Here is an 18,399-nt window from a genome sequence, read left to right as displayed (position 1 = left end):
ACCACCTCCGAGATCCAGAAATGGTGTTTTTGCTGTGTAGGTTTTCTTTCCTCTTGAGTGCTTTAGTAATAGTCCTTCCACCCCCAATCCTTATTTTTCCTCATGTCTCACTTTTTGACTCACTCCCTCTAATGATGGTTTTTCTGAGAACTGTATTTCAAAGCATCTCAGCCTCTTCCCATACTGGGAAATCATAGTTCACCATCCTAGGTGTCTGCCCTAACTAAATTTTGTGTGAACAAGCTTAGTGGAGTGCTTTAACCTCCATACATCTCCAATTCCACATACTGGTGTCCTGTCACTTTCCCTCTTTTCTCTTCTTTTCTTACCTGGAAGTTTTGAGCTCTGGTAGACTGGTGTCCTGATAGCTAGAGTAATTTTTGTCATTTAGAGTTTTTGGTTTAAGACTGGAGGAGGAAGGAGAAAGAATTTGGAGCTGAACTCTTTTTTAAGCCCAGAAGTATGTCCTGTCCCTTACCTCTGTTTTCTACTCTTCTGCAAAAATCTTTTGCAACACAGAATGTTGTCAAAATAGTTCTCATGAAGGCTCTAGCAATCTTCTGTAGCCTGGAGTACAAATCTCCATGACACATGAAAAAGGGAGAGAGGGTATGGGTTGAAGGATTGGGTTTTGCTGCAATTTTGTGGTTCTGTTCTTTGGCCTGACTAGTGTCATTGACGATAGGTAGTGGGGGAAGGAGTGCTCCTTGACCCTGGGGTAGATTTCATACTTTCTTTTTGTTGTTCTTTTTATTTGTTTTAACCTTCCTTTAGGTTCAGGGTGTCATAGATCATGGAGACTACTGAAGGTATTTTACCTTTGTCACAAACTTTCACTTTCGGAGAAGTTTATGAAGTCATGGTAATCAGAAAAAAATGTCTGGTCCTTCATCTTGTTGATCACATAACCAGAAAGTTTAAAAGTGGAGCTGAATTCTTGCATTAGCTACTTTTTGTCCTGTAGACATTTCAAGCTCAACAGATCCAAACTGAACTAATTATCACTTGCCTCCTAACTTCAAATTCAAGTTTCTTATAAACATTTCTATTGAGGGCCTGGCCAACCTGTCAGTAACCCAATTTCTCAAACTTAATTTCATTCTTGGCTCCTCATTATCTCACCATACATGTCCAATAAATAGCCAAATCTTATTTCTATCCCTATAAAACCTCTTTACTACCTTTATACAACTATCACTCTAAATAAAGACCTTGTCCACTATCACCTAGCTTATTAAAATTATTTCCTAATAGTCTTTTTGCTTCACATCTGTCCTCATTTTTCATTCAGTAGCCAAAATGATCTTCATAAAATGTAGGTTTGACCTAACCTCTATAATTAAACTCCAAAGGGTCCCTAATACCTCTAGTATTGAATATAAAATCCTTGGTTTGGCACTTAAAGGTTTTTACAACCTGACCACATCCTCCTTTTCCAAACTTTTTATATATTACTCCCCTCTATGTAAAAGTTCAGCTATGCTAGCCTATTTATTCTTTCTACATACACAACATCCTCTATCTCCTTGCCTTTGCACTGACTGCTCTCTCCTCCACCTTCACATGTCTGAATTGCTCTCTCTTTTTCCTTTTACTTTGGAATTCCTGATTTCCTTTAAGATTTAGTTCAGTGACTACCTTCTACACCGGATTTTCATGCTTCAACAACTGCTAGTGCATTCCTCTCCAAGGTTGCCCTATATAAGTTTTATATACAGGATGTTCCAAAACTTTCAGGCATTTTTAAGCTTTAACAACTTCAGGAGTATAAATGTTACAAACTTACTGAAAAGTTCAAAATATTATTTACAGCTTTAAAATACTGGTGTTTCTAAGTAAAAGTTTAGCGTAAGCACTGTCTCCATATCATTCTAGTCAGTTTTTGAACTTTATAAAAATTTACATCAACTGGTGCTAAGGAACTGGAAATTAGCCTACTTTATCATGTACTGAGAAGTGATGCTATCATTAACCCCCAATGGCTTTCTTACTAGTACCTTTTCTGTATGTTCTAGTTCATTCATGAGGTGAGGATGTATCTCTTTCAGGACCCTGTACAAGTGGTCTTTGTAATCCTTGCTCCAGGATGGGCTAAAACTAAATAGTCGTCTCATTTTATCAGGGTTAGTTTTTTCTGCCCGTATGTGCTCATAATCTTCATTACTGAGGAACTGGCTGTGAAGTCTGTCAAGGATTATGTCCACTGATGTTACCCGAGAAATTATCTGGTTCCTGTGTTGGTCAACAAAGTGAAGTTCTGGAAGAAGAGAATAAGGGAGAGATTGATGGGGCTTCTGGTTTTGACAGAAGTAGAAATATCTTAATGTAGTAAAATAGTTCCAGTCATTCCCATGGCCGCCTGGCTTTGTTGCTATTAGCTTTAGAACTGTGGCTCCCTCTCTTCTATCCCTTCATCCATGCTAGTCAATGATGTTATTGAAATTTAACAAAAGGGCAAACTGAGGCAATTCTTTGAACCAGGTAATATTTTTTAACAGATGCATGCTACTTGTCAGCAAAAGGATGTATGGCTTTTCCTCTGGCTAAAGGACCAGAGCCAAAGGACAGGTTCCCTTTTATAGTTTTTGAGGAGTATAGAACAAAGAACAGAACAGGGTAAGTGGCATCATAGGATTGAGGGCAATTTGATTGGTTACAGAGCTGAGAGACAGGGAACAACAAGATTGGATGGAAGTTTAGAAATGGGGTTGCTACAACCCCCTTCCTCCTGAGACTAAGAAGTGCACATTCTGTGAGTCTAGGTGCAGTCTTGACTGTTTTTGTACAGCAAATCAGTCTCAAAGGATAGCTTGGTGGTGTAAAGATATTAGGCCTTTCACCCTCATATTCACATGCATCTCCTAAGGATGTTAATTCCCTGAGGCAAGAATAAATCAGTTTTGGGGGCAGCTGGGTGACTCAGTGAATTGAGATGGCTTAGAGATGGCTTAGAGATGGGACTTCCTAGCTGTAACTCTCAGGCGAGTCACTTAACGCTTATTGCCTACCCCTTACCACTCTTCTGACTTGGAACCAATACATAACAAGATAGAATCTAAGGGTTTTTAAAAAAGAATAAATTAGTAATTAGCAGGAGAGCTAGATTTTTTACAAACCAGCTGAATTCTGAACCAAGTTCAAAGACAAAAGAATCATGACATAAGCAGTTACAGGACAAAAATCACTTGTCAATAGGATCAATAAGAAAATGATATAGGGGCAGCTGAGAAAAACAGTGGATAGAGCACCAGGCCAGAGTTGGGAGGGCCTGGGTTCAAATCTGGCCTGAGATATGTCCTAGTTGTATAATCCTGGGCAAGTCACTTAATCCCAATTGTATAACCCTTGCTGCTTTTCTACCTTAGAATTGATACTAAGAAGGTCCTTAAAAAATGTTACAGAATCAATCTTCTCATCACCCTTCAGACTTTTCTTCCATCAGGCCTTATCTTGAACAATTTATATAGTAAATAAGTCAACTTGGAATGTAAATATCTACAGGTTGTGAAGATCACCCAGCCTTCTCCCTGTGATGTGCCTGAATCTGAATCTTCCCCCAACCCTGATCCACTTAGTTCCAGAGTTATGGCTTTGCTCTATATTCCCTTCTACATCACTCTAGACTCAAGAACCTGGCCTTTCTAGACTACTTTATGTCTCTCTAGATCAGTGATGTTCAACCTTTTGAGCTTGGTGTGTCAAAATTTGTCAAAAAAACAAGCATAGGGGCAGCTGGGTAGCTCAGTGGATTGAGAGCCAGGCCTAGAGACGAGAGGTCCTACGTTCAAATCCGGCCTCAGACATTTCCCAGCTGTGTGACCCTGGGCAAGTCACTTGACCCCCATTGCCTACCCTTACCACTCTTCCATAAGTCAATACACAGAAGTTAAGGGTTTAAAATTAAAAAAAAAAACAAGCATAACTCAAGTGATGTGTCACTTTGAGAAAAAAACATAATTTCACAATGTTTATAGTTTAAATAACAAAAATGTATAATTGTAATACATAACTGTATTTAATAAACCAAAACAGGTAAATTAACATAGGTAGAATTGTCATTTATAGTGCACAGAGTGTCTATACTACACTACAGTAAATGTTTCATCCTTGGCATTCAGGCCCAAACTTCTCTGTATGTAGCCGCATGCGGCCACGTGTCATCAAAAGTGGCTAGGCATGTCAGTGCTGACACATGTGTCATAGGTTTGCCATTGCCGCTCTAGATGTCACAAAGGTCTGCCTGCAATTTCAAGCTGTAAAATCTTACTTCTACCCTAAGACTTTCTCAACACTACCTTGTTTATGACTTGTTATGACTACCTTTGGTCACTTATGAGTCATCTTTTCTCCTAGCCCCCTGATTGTCAAATTGTAGCCCAAGAAGATCTTTATCTGTTATCTATAAGACTGAATATATTCCCTACCTGTGATAGTTGGAGAGACTGAGGCACAAACTGGTCCAAGATCTCCTGGAAAAAAGGAAGAGGTAATGAGGTGTAATTCAATTTTCTGACTGATGTCTGGTGCTCCTAGGACCCTTAGTCTTGGTGTGGTAAGGTGATGTTCTGACTGCAATGGGCCTGGAGGAGTGGGGAAAAAGAGAACAGGCCCAATTGAAGGAGGCCAAAGGGTGCCATAGGGTGGGAATGGCAAATTCTATTGTCATTCCCACTCTACAGTGAATTGACTGATATTAAAGACTAAATAAAAAGAAAAGGCTGTTGTAACTAGGACCCCAATTTCCATGAATTATACTTCTCATCATGGGCGACATAAAGCAGTAAAACATTTCTAGAGTGAAGGACTTTATTTCTTCATTGGTGTTCTCAGTAACACTCAAAAAAGTACCATGTTGCATAGACATTAGTGATATAACTAACTTGATCCTCCCTATGTGTTACTATGAGAAGTGAGGTGAAGTTGTTTTCCTTTTTGATAGGTCTGTTGATCTTAAAAGTAATAAAATGGGATGAATGAAAGACACAAAAGCCATTCTTCAGATGGTAAAGTTCATTCCCAATTTAATAATTAGTAAAGATGAGACCCCTTATTTTAATGAGCACATACCTCCCCTTCTTTCCTCAATACAGGACCTTCTAGTCAATAAACATTCATTAATCACCAACTATGTGCTAGGCACTGTGCTAAATGTTGGGATTAAAAAGAGAGAGAAAGAGAGAAAGAGAAGACAGTCCCCACCCCTCATAATCTAATGGAGGAAACAGCAAATGACTATCTACATAGAAGCTTTCTATAAGTTAAAAAGGAACCAATTAACAAAGGGCAATTACTAGAATTAAGATGAATTGGGAAAGCCTTCCTGTAGAAATTATAATTTTAATGTTGGGATTGAAGGAGCCAGGGAAGCAAGGAGGGAGAGCATTCCAGACATGGATCACAGGCAGAGAAAATACTTATAGTCAAGAGATGGAATATCTTGTTTAAGAAACCATCATGATACCAATACATGACAGGGAGTAAGGTGTAAGAACATTGGAAAGGTGGTGGGGAGAGGAGAGTGGTGGCTGTGGTTAGATTATGAAGGGCTTTGAATGCCAGTATATTTTGAATTTGATCCTGGAGGCAATAGGGAGCCTCTGGAATTTGAGTAGGAGGGTGACATGATAGATGGGAATGAGGCAGGCAGACCTACCAACAAGCTATTGCAGTAGTCCAAGTTTAGATGGTAAGGACCTACACAAGAGCAATGGTAGGATCAGAGAAGATGATATATTTGAGAAATGTTGAAAGGTGAAGACCTTGGCAACTGATCAGATGTGGCAAGTGAAAGATAGTGAGAAGTTCAAGATGACTCCTCCTAGGTTGTGAGCTCAAGGGACTAGGAGGCTACTGTTGACTTCTACCATAAGAGGGAAATTATGGAGAGGGTTGTTTAGAGGGAAAGATAATTAGTTTACTTTTGGACAAGCTGAGTTTAAAATATCTATCATCTATCTATGCTGAGATTTCTTTTTTGTTGTTATTTTTAAAATATTTTTAATTTAAATTTTTTTAATTAATTGATTTTTCAGGCTAAGATTGCTGAAAGACAATTGGACATGCAAGATTAGAGGTCAACAGAGAGATTAAGATAGGGAAGGCATATTTGAGAATAATGAGCATAAAGATGAAGGTTAAGTCTGTGGTAGCTGATGAGATTCCCAAGGAATAATGCAGTATTAGACATCTTTACACACACACACACACACACACACACACACACACACACACACACACGCAAAGTATCTTACCTGATCTTACCAGTGTCCCCCAGACCACTGTCCCCTTTGGGTCTCTCAAATCCAAACTGATTATCTCCTTCACATTGCTGGTATAAATCTCAGAGAAAAACTGACATTCCCCAGCACTCTGGTAGCAGAGTTCTAGTTCCTAGAGAGAAAAACACCAGTATTATATATTACAGGTTATCAGAACAAAAGCAAATCAAATCAAGTATGGCAGGACAGGGCCATACCTTTAATATTAAGGGATTACATTTTAAAAATCAAATTACATATTTACTTCAAACTTATTTTAAAGCAATTCAAATCCTCATATCAAGTTACTAAATTAAAGTAAGATAGATGGATGGAGAGAGAGAGATGGACAGAGACAGACAGATAGATAGGTAGGTTAGATAGATTAGAAGATAGATAGATAGATAGATAGATAGATAGATAGATAGATAGATAGATAGATAGATAGATAGATAGATAGATAGATAGACAAGATTAGTTTAGGTATATTAGATAGATAGATATCCCTAAAAAGCTTAGAAATCACGTCAGGGATGCATACTGAACCACACTGAATTTGAATGAGAAAAAGGGTATTTTTACTGCAGGATGAAATCAACCAGTTACTTACTGTAGGCATTATTTCCAAATGTTTTGATCCAGATACTAAGAAACGAGAGCCAATGTAGAGTGGGGTTACTGGAGATGGTTTATGCAGACGTAAAAAGTGGAACTTTGCCTCTTCTTCATCGATTGCCTGAGGAAAGACAAAATTTCAACATGAAAATTCCGTCTGTCCAGAAAAGCAACCAAGAAGGCAATAATTAATGTGTGTCTATCTGTGCATGTATGATTAAAATGGGGTTGTCAGCTTCTTTAGCTCTAAGTATGTTTGGTTCTTTCATCCTTAGGACAATTTTAGCTTACCTTCCTTATTGTGCAGTCACTGGGGATCAGATACAGGTGGAGTGTGATGTCCTCTGCCCTTAGATGGAAGTAGATCAGAGTAGTGGAATAAATGGGAATGAATCGAAAGGTAGAATGCACAATTCTCAGCAGAACTCCCATGGGAGAGAAGCTAGGACTTTCCAGGATGGCATGGGATGATTCCATTCTTGTTGGATTCTCCAGGACCATCCCCTCCTCTTTAAAGTGAGCAATTTTGAACAAAGAGACATCAACTTTTCCTCCTGTTGGAGAATTTCAATAAAAATTACTTCCCATTTTTCCTTTCTTTACATTTCTTCTAGTAGTCAAAGGTCACTTTCTTTGTGTGACATCTGTGGAGCTGAGAGTCTATACTCTGGATTTCAAAAGCATATCACGATAGGCCAAATTATCCCATGACGTTTTTACCTGAGCAAAGTAGTGAGACTCTTAGTCGACTCCTCCAACCTGACATATAAACTAATCTTTTCACCAACTATCCTCTTCTCTCCTTTCTCCCATCTAAGGGTTGATGGAGAAATGAGAAGTTATTGAATACATCTATTCTCTGAGCCACGAATCTCTATTTAGAAAGAAGATTCCTGGAGATATGGCTATTCAGCTTCTACTTCTAGACCCTGTTGAAGAAATTACCATCCATTCTTAGCTACAGCATGGCCAAATTATGTTTCTTTTATTGATTACAAAAAAGTATATGGGAGATACCCTCTGATACTCAGGACTAAGCAAGAATCATATGGGTTGAGCAAAATGGACATCTGTTTTGAAAACAAAATCAAAATGATATGTTTGAAGGAGGTGGAATCCAAGAAGAGGGAGAGAAGGGACAATGAAATTGGTCAAATTAATACACACATATAGAGCCATTCATATGATTAATTCATACATTCAAAGTGGACCACGAAGCTATCAAGAATCAATGGGGACTTCACATGAATGTAAAATATTAATTGATGATGAATTATGGAAATTGCATATGCAAACAAGCATACCATCTTGTTTCCTAGGAGTGTCCCCAGAGGCCTTTGGGACTAAAATGGCTAAACTACTCATATTTGAGTGTCCTAATAAGTTTCTAGAAGTAAAATTAAATAGGGGACATAGAATCTAATAGTCCTTCAATCTTAATTCCAAAGCATTAAGGGACAGGAAACTAAGAATCCTTCGAGGTTCCTTTTTCCAAGTTTTAAGAACTCTATTATGTTTTTCCTTATGCTGAGCTTGTTCAAGCATAAATCCCAGGACTGAAAATATCACTGCATTTGAAATTGACTGCTCTTGAATTATATTCTGCATATTGTTACTACTTTCATGATTTCAGGCAAGTCATTTAATTTCTACAGTCTTTACTGAAGAAATTTTTCCATTTTTATTCTGTCCTGCCCTATCTCCATGCTTTTTGCACCTATTGCATGGCACTTATTCATGTTTAAAAAATCTTAAAAAGAATAAGAATAAACAGATTTTTTTTCTTAATATGATAGTATCTATCTAAAACCAACAGCTAGCATAAATTGTAATAAAAGAATGTTCAAAGTTGTTCCAGTAAGATTGGGAGAAAAGCAAGGATGTCCATTTGTCATTGTTTGATATACTTAGTATTTATATTTAACTTTAAAGTTTACAAAGTACTTTATACATACCCCATTTGATATAATTCAAGAAATGCTAGGTATAATCATTTCTTTTATGAAATTTGAGATTTCACTGACCTATGGAACACCCAGTGAGGAAAGTGCTCTGTTACTTAAAGTCTGAAGAAAGTAGTCTTATTTGTAAAGTTAATTGAGTTATCCTAGATAATCTTTGAGATCTCTTTCAGCTTTAAATATTATATTTTCCTAATGCTGTTAATAATCAAGACCTCTCTCTCTACTTATCCTAAAGGAGAAAATCCTGTCCTGAAGTTTTATCGAACTATATGGTTATTTTCTAATCCCTGCTAATTCACAGTGAACCAAATTGACCATTTCCTACATCAAAGATTATAGATAATATTTAGAGTTAACAGGAAACTTAGAGCGCATTTAAATCAACTTTGTCAACAAATTGTTTTGCTCTTGTACTTCTCTGTTTCAGTTCATGGGGCATTTTTCTTTTCATTAGTGGGGGGAAAAATCATAGTCTAGTCATCCTGTTACTTCATTTCCAGTGTCCAGTCTCCAAGTATTATTCTTCTTTTGGAAAAAAATTCAATGTGTTCTCAATTTACATTTATGTAAGCTCATTTCCATTTTTCTGGATTACTGCTTTCTAGATTGAAGATTTACCCTGCTTGAATATCTATTAATTTATTAATACGCTAAATATTTATAAAGTATCTTTTAGGAAAATAGTGTACATATTGTATATGGAATCAATTCATTAAGGTTCATTGATTTATTTGAATTCATTTTTTCCCTATGCCTTTTTTTGCATTATGCATCAAAAAGAGCTAAAGGAATAGATGAGGAAATTAGAGACAGAGAGAGACAGAGAAAGGAAAGACAAGAGATTATTTAATGGAATAAATTCCTTGATTGAAAGGAAAAAACTACATAGATAATCCTTATATATTATTATAGGATATAGGTAGAGTCAGGTTTCTCATTTGAAAAAAGGTAATTAGCTAAAGTTATAAGCTAAAAGCAAATTTCTTAGTTTTTGGCATCAGATAGGAGAATGACTAGAATGGGAAATTAAGAGTGGCTAAAAAAATGTATCTAATAGTAACTGCTTGAATAATGTTTAACAGTTTTACCCCTAAAAACCATACCTATTTTACAAAATTACCACCAAGTTAATATGCTTTGATTTAATGTTTCCTTAGTTTTTATTTTGTTTTAAATAATGGGTAATAGCTAATAACGCAGCACCATAAATTGTGTGCAATTGATTCTTGGTACTTAAGTGTTATGTCAGAAGAGTCAATTTCTACTGACCTGATCAAGTATTGTCCTAGCAATATCTACTTTTTGATGATAAGCATAAGTATGGAGAGGCTAATCACCAATCACTAATCACTAGTTAACTGGCCAATCAAACAATGTACTTATTCCATTATTTGGCTATGATGTCTTAACTGTTGGTGGTAAAACAGGTGATGCTAAGAATCTACAGGGATTTAGTTTAGGACTTCATAACTTTTTTATGATGTGGACTATTCTGTCAGTTTGCTGAAACTCAGGAGCCCCTTCTCAGAAGTACAATTTTAAATGCACAAAATAAAATGCATAAAATTTCCAAAGAAATCGATTATATTGAATAGTTATCAAAATATTTACATTTTTAAAATTTTATTGAGATATATGTAAAGCCCAGTGGAATTGTGCGTAGACTAAGGGGGTTGGGGAACTTGGGGGAGAGGGAAAGAACATGAAACATATAACTATAGGAAAATATTCAAAATAAAAATTAAAAATAAATAAAACTTTGTTGATCTGAAATTAAGAACATCTATTTAGATAGCATCTAGATGACTCAGTGAATTGAGGACCAGGCCCAGAGATATAAAGTCCTGGGTTCAAATCCAGCCTCTAGACACTTCCTAGATGTGTGACCCTGGGAAATTCACTTAACTCCCATTGCCTAGCCCTTACGACTCTTCTGCCCTGGACGCATTTCTCAGTATTGATTGTAAAACAGAAAGTAAAGGTTTAAAAAAATCTATTTAGAGTATATAGATATAGATATAGGTATATAGATATAGTTCAGCAACCAGTGAACAGATATAAGGAAAAACTAAGTTGTTTTCTCAATCAATCAAACTAAATATTTATCAATCTTGACATTCTCATTTAAAACAAAATTAGAAAACAAAACATATTTGCAGCTAAGGAAACATAGCTCTTAGAGTTTCTCTTAAGAGAAGTATATAAAGCAGTTGGTAGAGTTAGTTTTATAGTGTGTCCAGAAGCAAAGAGAAATATTATCTGGGGGGATGTTTGGTCATCTTGTATTACAGTGTTCATGATAATTAACTGCAAAAATGCTACCATAAACATAATTGCAGTTTATGTGCCAATGTTACATGGGATAAAAGAGAAATTATTTGAAGAACCAAGACCTCCAAATTATACTCTGACATAATATAACTTCAGTGCAAAGGTGAATATAGGTAAGGTCTGTGAAAAGTATGGTTCTGTAGCAAGGAATAAATATTTGTGTGCAGAAGTCCTATGCCTATATGCATGATGTTTACTCTGAGAAAAGAACCAGAAGGTGTTGAACATCATTGGTGGCAAAAAATAAAAAACAGAAATAATAATAGATTATTTTTACCAAAAAGGAAATTATTTTGTTATGTTTCTGGATGTCATATTTGGATTAGCTCTTTAATCACAGATTTTTTTAATAGCAAAGCTGAAATTAATGCAAAGGTATCAGAAATTTAAAATTAAAAAGATATGTGGAATTAACACAATTATAATATAATCTATTAAACTAGTTATTCATGCCTAGAAGTAGGAAGTAGATAAAAGAAAGGACACCAAGAGTGATTGATTATAACCATTTCATAAAGAAGTTTAGCTAAATCAGATCAATTGCCATTATAAAAACAAGAGCCTAAATCCCCTCTTAATTATCAAATACTTAGTCAATTTGCAAAGTTAAGGGTTATACTAGTCAAATTCACCATAAATTAAGATCATAAATTCAGGTTAAATACTTAAAGAGAATGACAGTAGAAGATCAGACCCAGTGATGGGAGGTCCTGATCATTTGAATTTGAGAATTCTGAAATACAGGAGGGCTAAAGCTGATTGAGTGGGGTGTGTATTCTAAGTCTGACACCAATATGGTCAGCCCTCAAGAATGGAAGGAATCGAGGCTGCCTAACAAGAAACAAACTGACCCAGACTGGAAAAACCAAGTAGGTTTAAAGTTTTATGGCAATGAATATTGGAAGTGGATCTGTGAGTAGCTGCTCTTTTTCTAGCTTGAATAAGATAAGAAGATCATCTCAAAAACAAAATCAAAGAAAAAAATTATGATCTCTTTAAAAATATAGCAATGGATATAATACTCGTTCTGACTTTTATTGTTGAGGCATCGAACAGTGAATGAACATTTGCTACTCTCATGGAGACAATTCAGCACATGATACCAAATAAGGAATTCTATTGTCTCTAGACACTCCTATTTGCAAATGATACTTTTTTTATTTCATTAAGCACTGAAAATAATGCAAAGACTCCTAAATTAAATCTCTGATTATTTAAGACTTTCACCTAACTGTATACAGAAGAAAAAATCAAGTGTATAATACCTATTGCCATGACAATTATATTCTTCTCTTTTTTCTTCTTTCCTAAATTTGATCAGTTGGGAGTGGGGATAGGACAGTCAGTAGAAGAACAGATTAATTTTTTAAAGCTTATTACTTGAAGAATAAAAATAAAATTTTAAAAATTAAAGAATTCAGTCTATATCTTATAAAAAAAATACCTGATCTTATTCTCATCTTGTTTTTTTGTGCCATAACTTTTTATATTCAAGGTGCATATCCATTTTGACCTTATTGTGGTATATGAGCTAGGTTTTTCTAAATTTCACTTCTACCAAATAGATTTTCAGGATCCCCACTATTTCTTTCAAATAGAAATTTTTTTCCCAAGTAATTTATGTTCTTATATTTATTAAACAATTAGGTTTTTGACAGTCATCAATAGTTTATTTTTCTTAACTGATCTATTCTTTATCTTCTTCCCAGTCTGCTTTTTCCTTTTAAACTAGTACAAAATAGATTAAATGATTATTCCTAACAAAAGAATACTATAAATATGATTTGAGGTTTAGAATTATTATTCCTTAATTATTCCTACTTCTGAAACATCACTTCCCTTAACCTTTTGTTCTTCTAAATAGTATTAATTTTTCTAACTCTATAAAGAAGTCTCTTGATGTTGTTATTGGCATAGCCCTAGATCTGTATATTAACTTGGGAAACCATTATTTTTATTGTTCTCTTGGCCAGGTCATGAGTGTATACATTCCTATAGATACTGAAGGAATTCTTTGTTGTCTTTATATTTTGCAATTGTATCTTTATGGCTTGAATAAGCTTAGTAGATTGACTGAAAGATAATTTACATATTTTTCTAGATATTTTGAATAGAATTTCCCTTACACTTCCTTTTGGATTTTGATATTACTATATAGAAATAATATTGATTTGTGGGTTTATTTTAAATCATGCAACTTTATTAAAGTTATTATCTTAGACAGTTTCTTGGTTGATTCATCTGGAGTTTTCTAAAAAATCATGCCTTCATCAGATAGGAATAATTTTGTCTCCTATTTGCAGGATATGCTACTCTGGATTGACATTTGAATTCTTTTGTTTTTAGGGATGTACTATTCCATCCTCTTCTCTAATTTCTCAGAACTATGAAATGATCATGTCTTATTAAAATTAATTTTCTTGTATATTTGAAGGTCTCTTCTCTAGTTCCTTGAAAAAATTCTTTTGTTATTGAAATTATTAAATTTGACTGCTAAGTGTCTTGAAGATTAAAATGCATGCAAGTTCTATCTCTTCCCTCCCTACAATGATCTATGGATTCTCTCAGTGTTTTCTTGTTTGTATTCAGAAGTTCATGACAATTTTAGTAAGTTATTTACTGCATGTAATATTTAGATGTTTTTATTTGCTATGTTCTTTGGGGAAATCTATCATACTTAAGTTACTTATTCCTATTTAATATCTTCTTAGATTCAGTCTAGGGGAAGATGTTAGAATAATGATCATGATGTTGATGATGATTATAATGATAATGATGTCATATACCCAGATCAAGAAAATAGATCTCGTAGTATTAGTTTGTCCATCCTCAGTGAAGTGAGTGTCAATTATCATCCACTTAGATACACACACTACCTATGAAACTATATTAGTAGTCATTATCATTATGACCACTTATTTGTTGGTGATGGAATACTATTGTGCTATAAGGAATAATGAACTGGAGGAATTCCATGTGAACTGGAACAACCTCCAGGAATGGATGCAGAGTGAAAGAAGCAGAACCAGGAGAACATTGTACACAGAGATGGATATACTGTAGCACAATTGAATGTAAAGGACTTCTCTACTAGCAGCAATGCAATGATCCAGGACAATTCTGAGGGACTTATAGAAATGAATGCTATTTACATCCTGAGAAAAAACTGTGGAAGTAGAAACACAGAAGAAAAACAACTTCATGATCATATGGGTTGATGGGGACATGATTGGGAATGTAGACTCTAAGTAATCACTCTAGTACAAATATTAATAATATGAAAAGAGGTCTTGGTCAATGATATATGTAAAACCCAGTGGAATTACTTGTTGGCTACAGGGATTGGGATTTGGGGGGGAGGAGTGGAGGGAAAGAACATGAATCATGTAACAATGGAAAAATATTTTAAATCAATTAATTAAATAAAATTTTTCAAAAAAATCATCATGACCACTATCCTATCTTTCATCATTATTATCTTTTCCATCTTTATCATTATCATCATCTTCACTTTAATCATTACCACCACCACTTCCATCATGATTAGCACCAAATATTTAGAACATACTGTAGAGTGAGGTACTGAGGTTTTCTATTCTGCAATCTGGGTAGTCCTTATGTAACTTTGTTTCTCTTAGAATCCAGACGGGTTCTTAATTGGATATAGTTTTTAAGCCACTGATAATACATTAATTTATCCACCCATTAAGATTATAGATGCACATGCTAATGTGTCCTGCTATCAAATATTAAAATAAGATGTTCACTCCATATCTTTTACCTTGGAGATACACAAAATGAGGGAGATACACAGAAGTCACAACCTCAGGATCAACTGTGATATGAAACAGAGGGCCAGCAATCATCCAGCTTTGCTGTTGAATCCAATCTAGGTGCTGATTCCAGGTACCAAATTCAATATTAACAGTCACTTCACTTCTCACATTAAAACCAAGTCCTGTATCAGGGCAGTGGTAGAATCCAGCCATAGATAAATGAACTCTGGAAAACACAAAGAGATAATGTCATGGTAGAATAGGAAAAGCTTCATAGGATTCTCAGTTTGTATAGTAGGCTATCTACAGAACAGTTTCTATACATTTCAGTTGCCTATTTTATCCCTTATTAAAAAGAGAGACGAGAGGCAAGAGAGTTCATATTTGCATAAGAGTGAGAGAGCATAAAAGTCTAAGACAAATCTGATGAGGAAATGACACTATATATTTGTAATAAGCAGGAACATCAATCACTAAAATGAAACATCAACTAAATATTTAGGAAAAGAAAGAGGAGATGAAGAAGTAGAAGAAAAGAATCAAAGGGAAGAGAGAAGAGAAAAGGAAAGGGGAGGAAAAAAAGGAACACCCTCTAGATTGGGAGAGGGCTCTTGCATTCTCTTTCTGTGAGTCACAATGCATGAGACACTTTGGGACAGAAAAAAATGAAGAGACTGCTGGCTCTCACTTGTATATGTTCCTCTTCTTGTCTATCCATTCAGGCTTTACTGGTCCATTTGGTCCCAGGAACAGACACTTCTCCAGATCTAACTTTTCTTCTTTCAAAGAGTCAAAAGTGGGTAGTAAGGAAGTCACTTCTGCCTCTGTTTGTGGGGCAACTTCTTCTGGAAATAATTCAGGAAAAGACGAAACCTGATTTTCTCAGATTCACAAGGCAAAATAGTTTGCTACACTCTTACCATCCCCAGTCACTACAGCAAACCCATTAGAGTCATAGAGTACTCAACAGTTTCTCAAGTAATATGAGCAGATGATATGGTATGAATGCAACCACATTAACTTTGTGTTTCATCCTAGTTGGGGAACCCACATTCCTGGATCATTAAACAAAAAGAGAAGTCTTACTTCTATTCATTCACTTTGGACCAGGAATTATTTTCATCTCTATGACACTGTGTCCTTCATGTCAACTTATTTCTAAGAGCTTGAAAACAGCACTCAAACAAAAAAAGATGCAGGGTAGGAGAAATAATTTGAAGATAAAACAAAAGTTTTGGGGGGAGATTTTAGTCATCCACTCTTTATAACACTGTCCTCAAGCCAAGCTATAAGGCTGCCATTAGCAACATTGCTCTATTTACAGCAATAATATTCTCTCCCTGTTCTCATGACATTACACAGAGTACTGGACATAAATATTTACAAGATTCTTCTCCTCAATCTTTCCTAACAATGTGAAGAATTAGGCACAGAGAGAAGTAAAAAAAAATCTCTTTCATTTGGCCACATTGACTGTATTTCATTTGGTCTTTAGGATGTGGAGTCACTATGCAGTCTTTGTTTTCAGAGATTATTTCAAATGGATATAATGCAAGCCATCCTTCCTAAATAGTTTCATCTAAAGCTTATTTATAATAAAATGGGGTGGGGACCACAGACTAGGTGATCTTCTGACAGTCTTGTCCATGTATAATATTCCAAGACTGAAATCCTTCCCTGTTTCATATTCTTGAATTCCCCAGACACCCTGGAGAATAAAAGAGGTATGATGAGACTTGTGAAGAAACAGGGTTAAGGAGGAGATTGCTTTGAGTTATAATTGCTGAGGCCACTGGAAAGTGTTGTATATTGAAATAAAGGAGAAATGAAGGAGGAATGAAAAGTGTGGTAAGAGAAAGAGAAGACTATAAGATCAAAGGATTCTGAGTTGCCCTCTGCTGCAAAAGCCAGGAGATACAGAATCCTTCTATAATTAGGAAACGGGGCTTTGTTACAGGTCAAACCCAATCGCTTCCTTCTCCCTATGTCTCCCTAAAGAAATCATGCTTTCTCACTTAATATTCTTATGGATTTCCCACTACTTTATAGGGAAATGACAATTTCAATGCTAATAGGTTTCCTTATCAAAATAGCTCATTTGATCTTGGCATGTGCCCTTCCTGATTCCTTCCAAATGCAAAATTCCTGTTGGTTCCTGTCTCCAAATTTCAAGGTATCCCCTAAGGACTCAATTAACTCCCAGTTTTGGAAGGTCTTTTGTTTCTCTAGTCTACCATCTTTATTCACATAAGAAGGTGTTACTAAACTGCCTTCTATATGCTCTGGATAAGTACTAAGGGTAGACGCAATATAGTAAACAAATAGAAATAAGAAATGATTCCTGCTCTTGCTTATTAATTAGTAGAGATTAACACAAATACCATATGCTGTGCCCCAAATATATATATATATATACATTATATATAAATATAATAAAATGATGCCTTCTCTAGTGTAGAAGGGAAGGGGAAAAGGCAAATACATGAGAAATTTAATGTGAAAACAAAAAAATATATATTCAAAAGAATAGTTTGGATTCTATGAGTCTAAACTAGGATAGCAGCTCCCCTGGAAGTGAAGAAAGCATATAAGAGAGATGTTAGAGAGCTGAATCAACACAACTCTGCAAATGTCAGTAAACTAGCATTTATGAAGCATCTAGTATATACCAGGCACTATTGTAAGAGCTTTACAAATATTATCTCATTTGTTCCTCATAAAACCTTGGCAAGTAGGTGCTATTATTATCCTTATTTTATAATATAGGAAACAGACATGCAGAAGTTAAATGAATTTGCCCATGGCCACATAACTAGTAAATATTTGAGGCTGAATTTGTGTAGAGAGCCAGAAATAAATAGTTTAATCTGTAAATCCTATCAGATCCAGCTATAGCTGATGATTATAACTAATTGATGACTCCTTTCATTATTAAAAGTTTTCCTACGTAATAAATCATTTTGATTTAAAGGGGGAAATATGTGGGAAGCCAATAAGAGAATAGATAAAAATCTGAGACTCCTCTTTTGAACCCTTTTGTGATCCTTGGGATTTCTTATTGAAAAGCATTGTGGCCTTATTGAAAAGCTTTAAGTTCCTAGCAAACCTGAATTAAAGAGGTTAACACTCTTCCCCTTTGGACAGGAATGCAGCTGCCTGGTACAGCCAAGGCCAAAACCTTAGTAGGGGCAATTCAACCCTGAGATAACATTCCCTGATTTGGCTTTCTGATAAGAACCCAGTCAAAATTCAGCCTTGGTCTTGTTCTCTTCTGAAGCCAATGAGAACTTTTGTGTTTTGATATGACACAATTTGTAACTTCTGTGCATCTGCGAAGTTTCCTGAGGGTTCTTTTGTGTGAAATGAGTCTTGAAATTTATATAATAAACTCCATGCTCCTGGAGACAGAGCTGGAAGCATGAGCTAAAAGATCATCTCCAGTGTCCTTACTTCTTA

At 35.4% G+C, this 18,399-nt stretch overlaps 1 protein-coding gene across 1 annotated transcript in view; it reads right to left on the bottom strand.

The window, feature by feature from the left end:
* Positions 1 to 1,934: 1,934 nt before the first annotated feature.
* The window catches only part of LOC123241106 (NACHT, LRR and PYD domains-containing protein 1-like), a 36,256-nt gene continuing 19,791 nt past the window's right edge, over positions 1,935 to 18,399 (bottom strand). Inside the window, exons 6-12 of the mRNA XM_044668809.1 lie at positions 15,632 to 15,788; positions 14,949 to 15,169; positions 7,164 to 7,426; positions 6,868 to 6,993; positions 6,252 to 6,390; positions 4,425 to 4,580; positions 1,935 to 2,257 (exon numbers count right to left, since the gene is read on the bottom strand). Of these exons, the coding sequence (XP_044524744.1) occupies positions 1,935 to 2,257; positions 4,425 to 4,580; positions 6,252 to 6,390; positions 6,868 to 6,993; positions 7,164 to 7,426; positions 14,949 to 15,169; positions 15,632 to 15,788 (1,385 nt within the window). The remainder of the gene's footprint in view (positions 2,258 to 4,424; positions 4,581 to 6,251; positions 6,391 to 6,867; positions 6,994 to 7,163; positions 7,427 to 14,948; positions 15,170 to 15,631; positions 15,789 to 18,399) is intronic.

This window comes from Gracilinanus agilis, chromosome 3, assembly GCF_016433145.1.
Source record: "Gracilinanus agilis isolate LMUSP501 chromosome 3, AgileGrace, whole genome shotgun sequence".
In the NCBI taxonomy this organism is placed as follows: Eukaryota; Metazoa; Chordata; class Mammalia; order Didelphimorphia; family Didelphidae; genus Gracilinanus; species Gracilinanus agilis.
The sequence above is the reverse complement of the archived record's forward strand: the minus strand, read 5'-3'. Positions and strand labels throughout refer to the sequence as shown.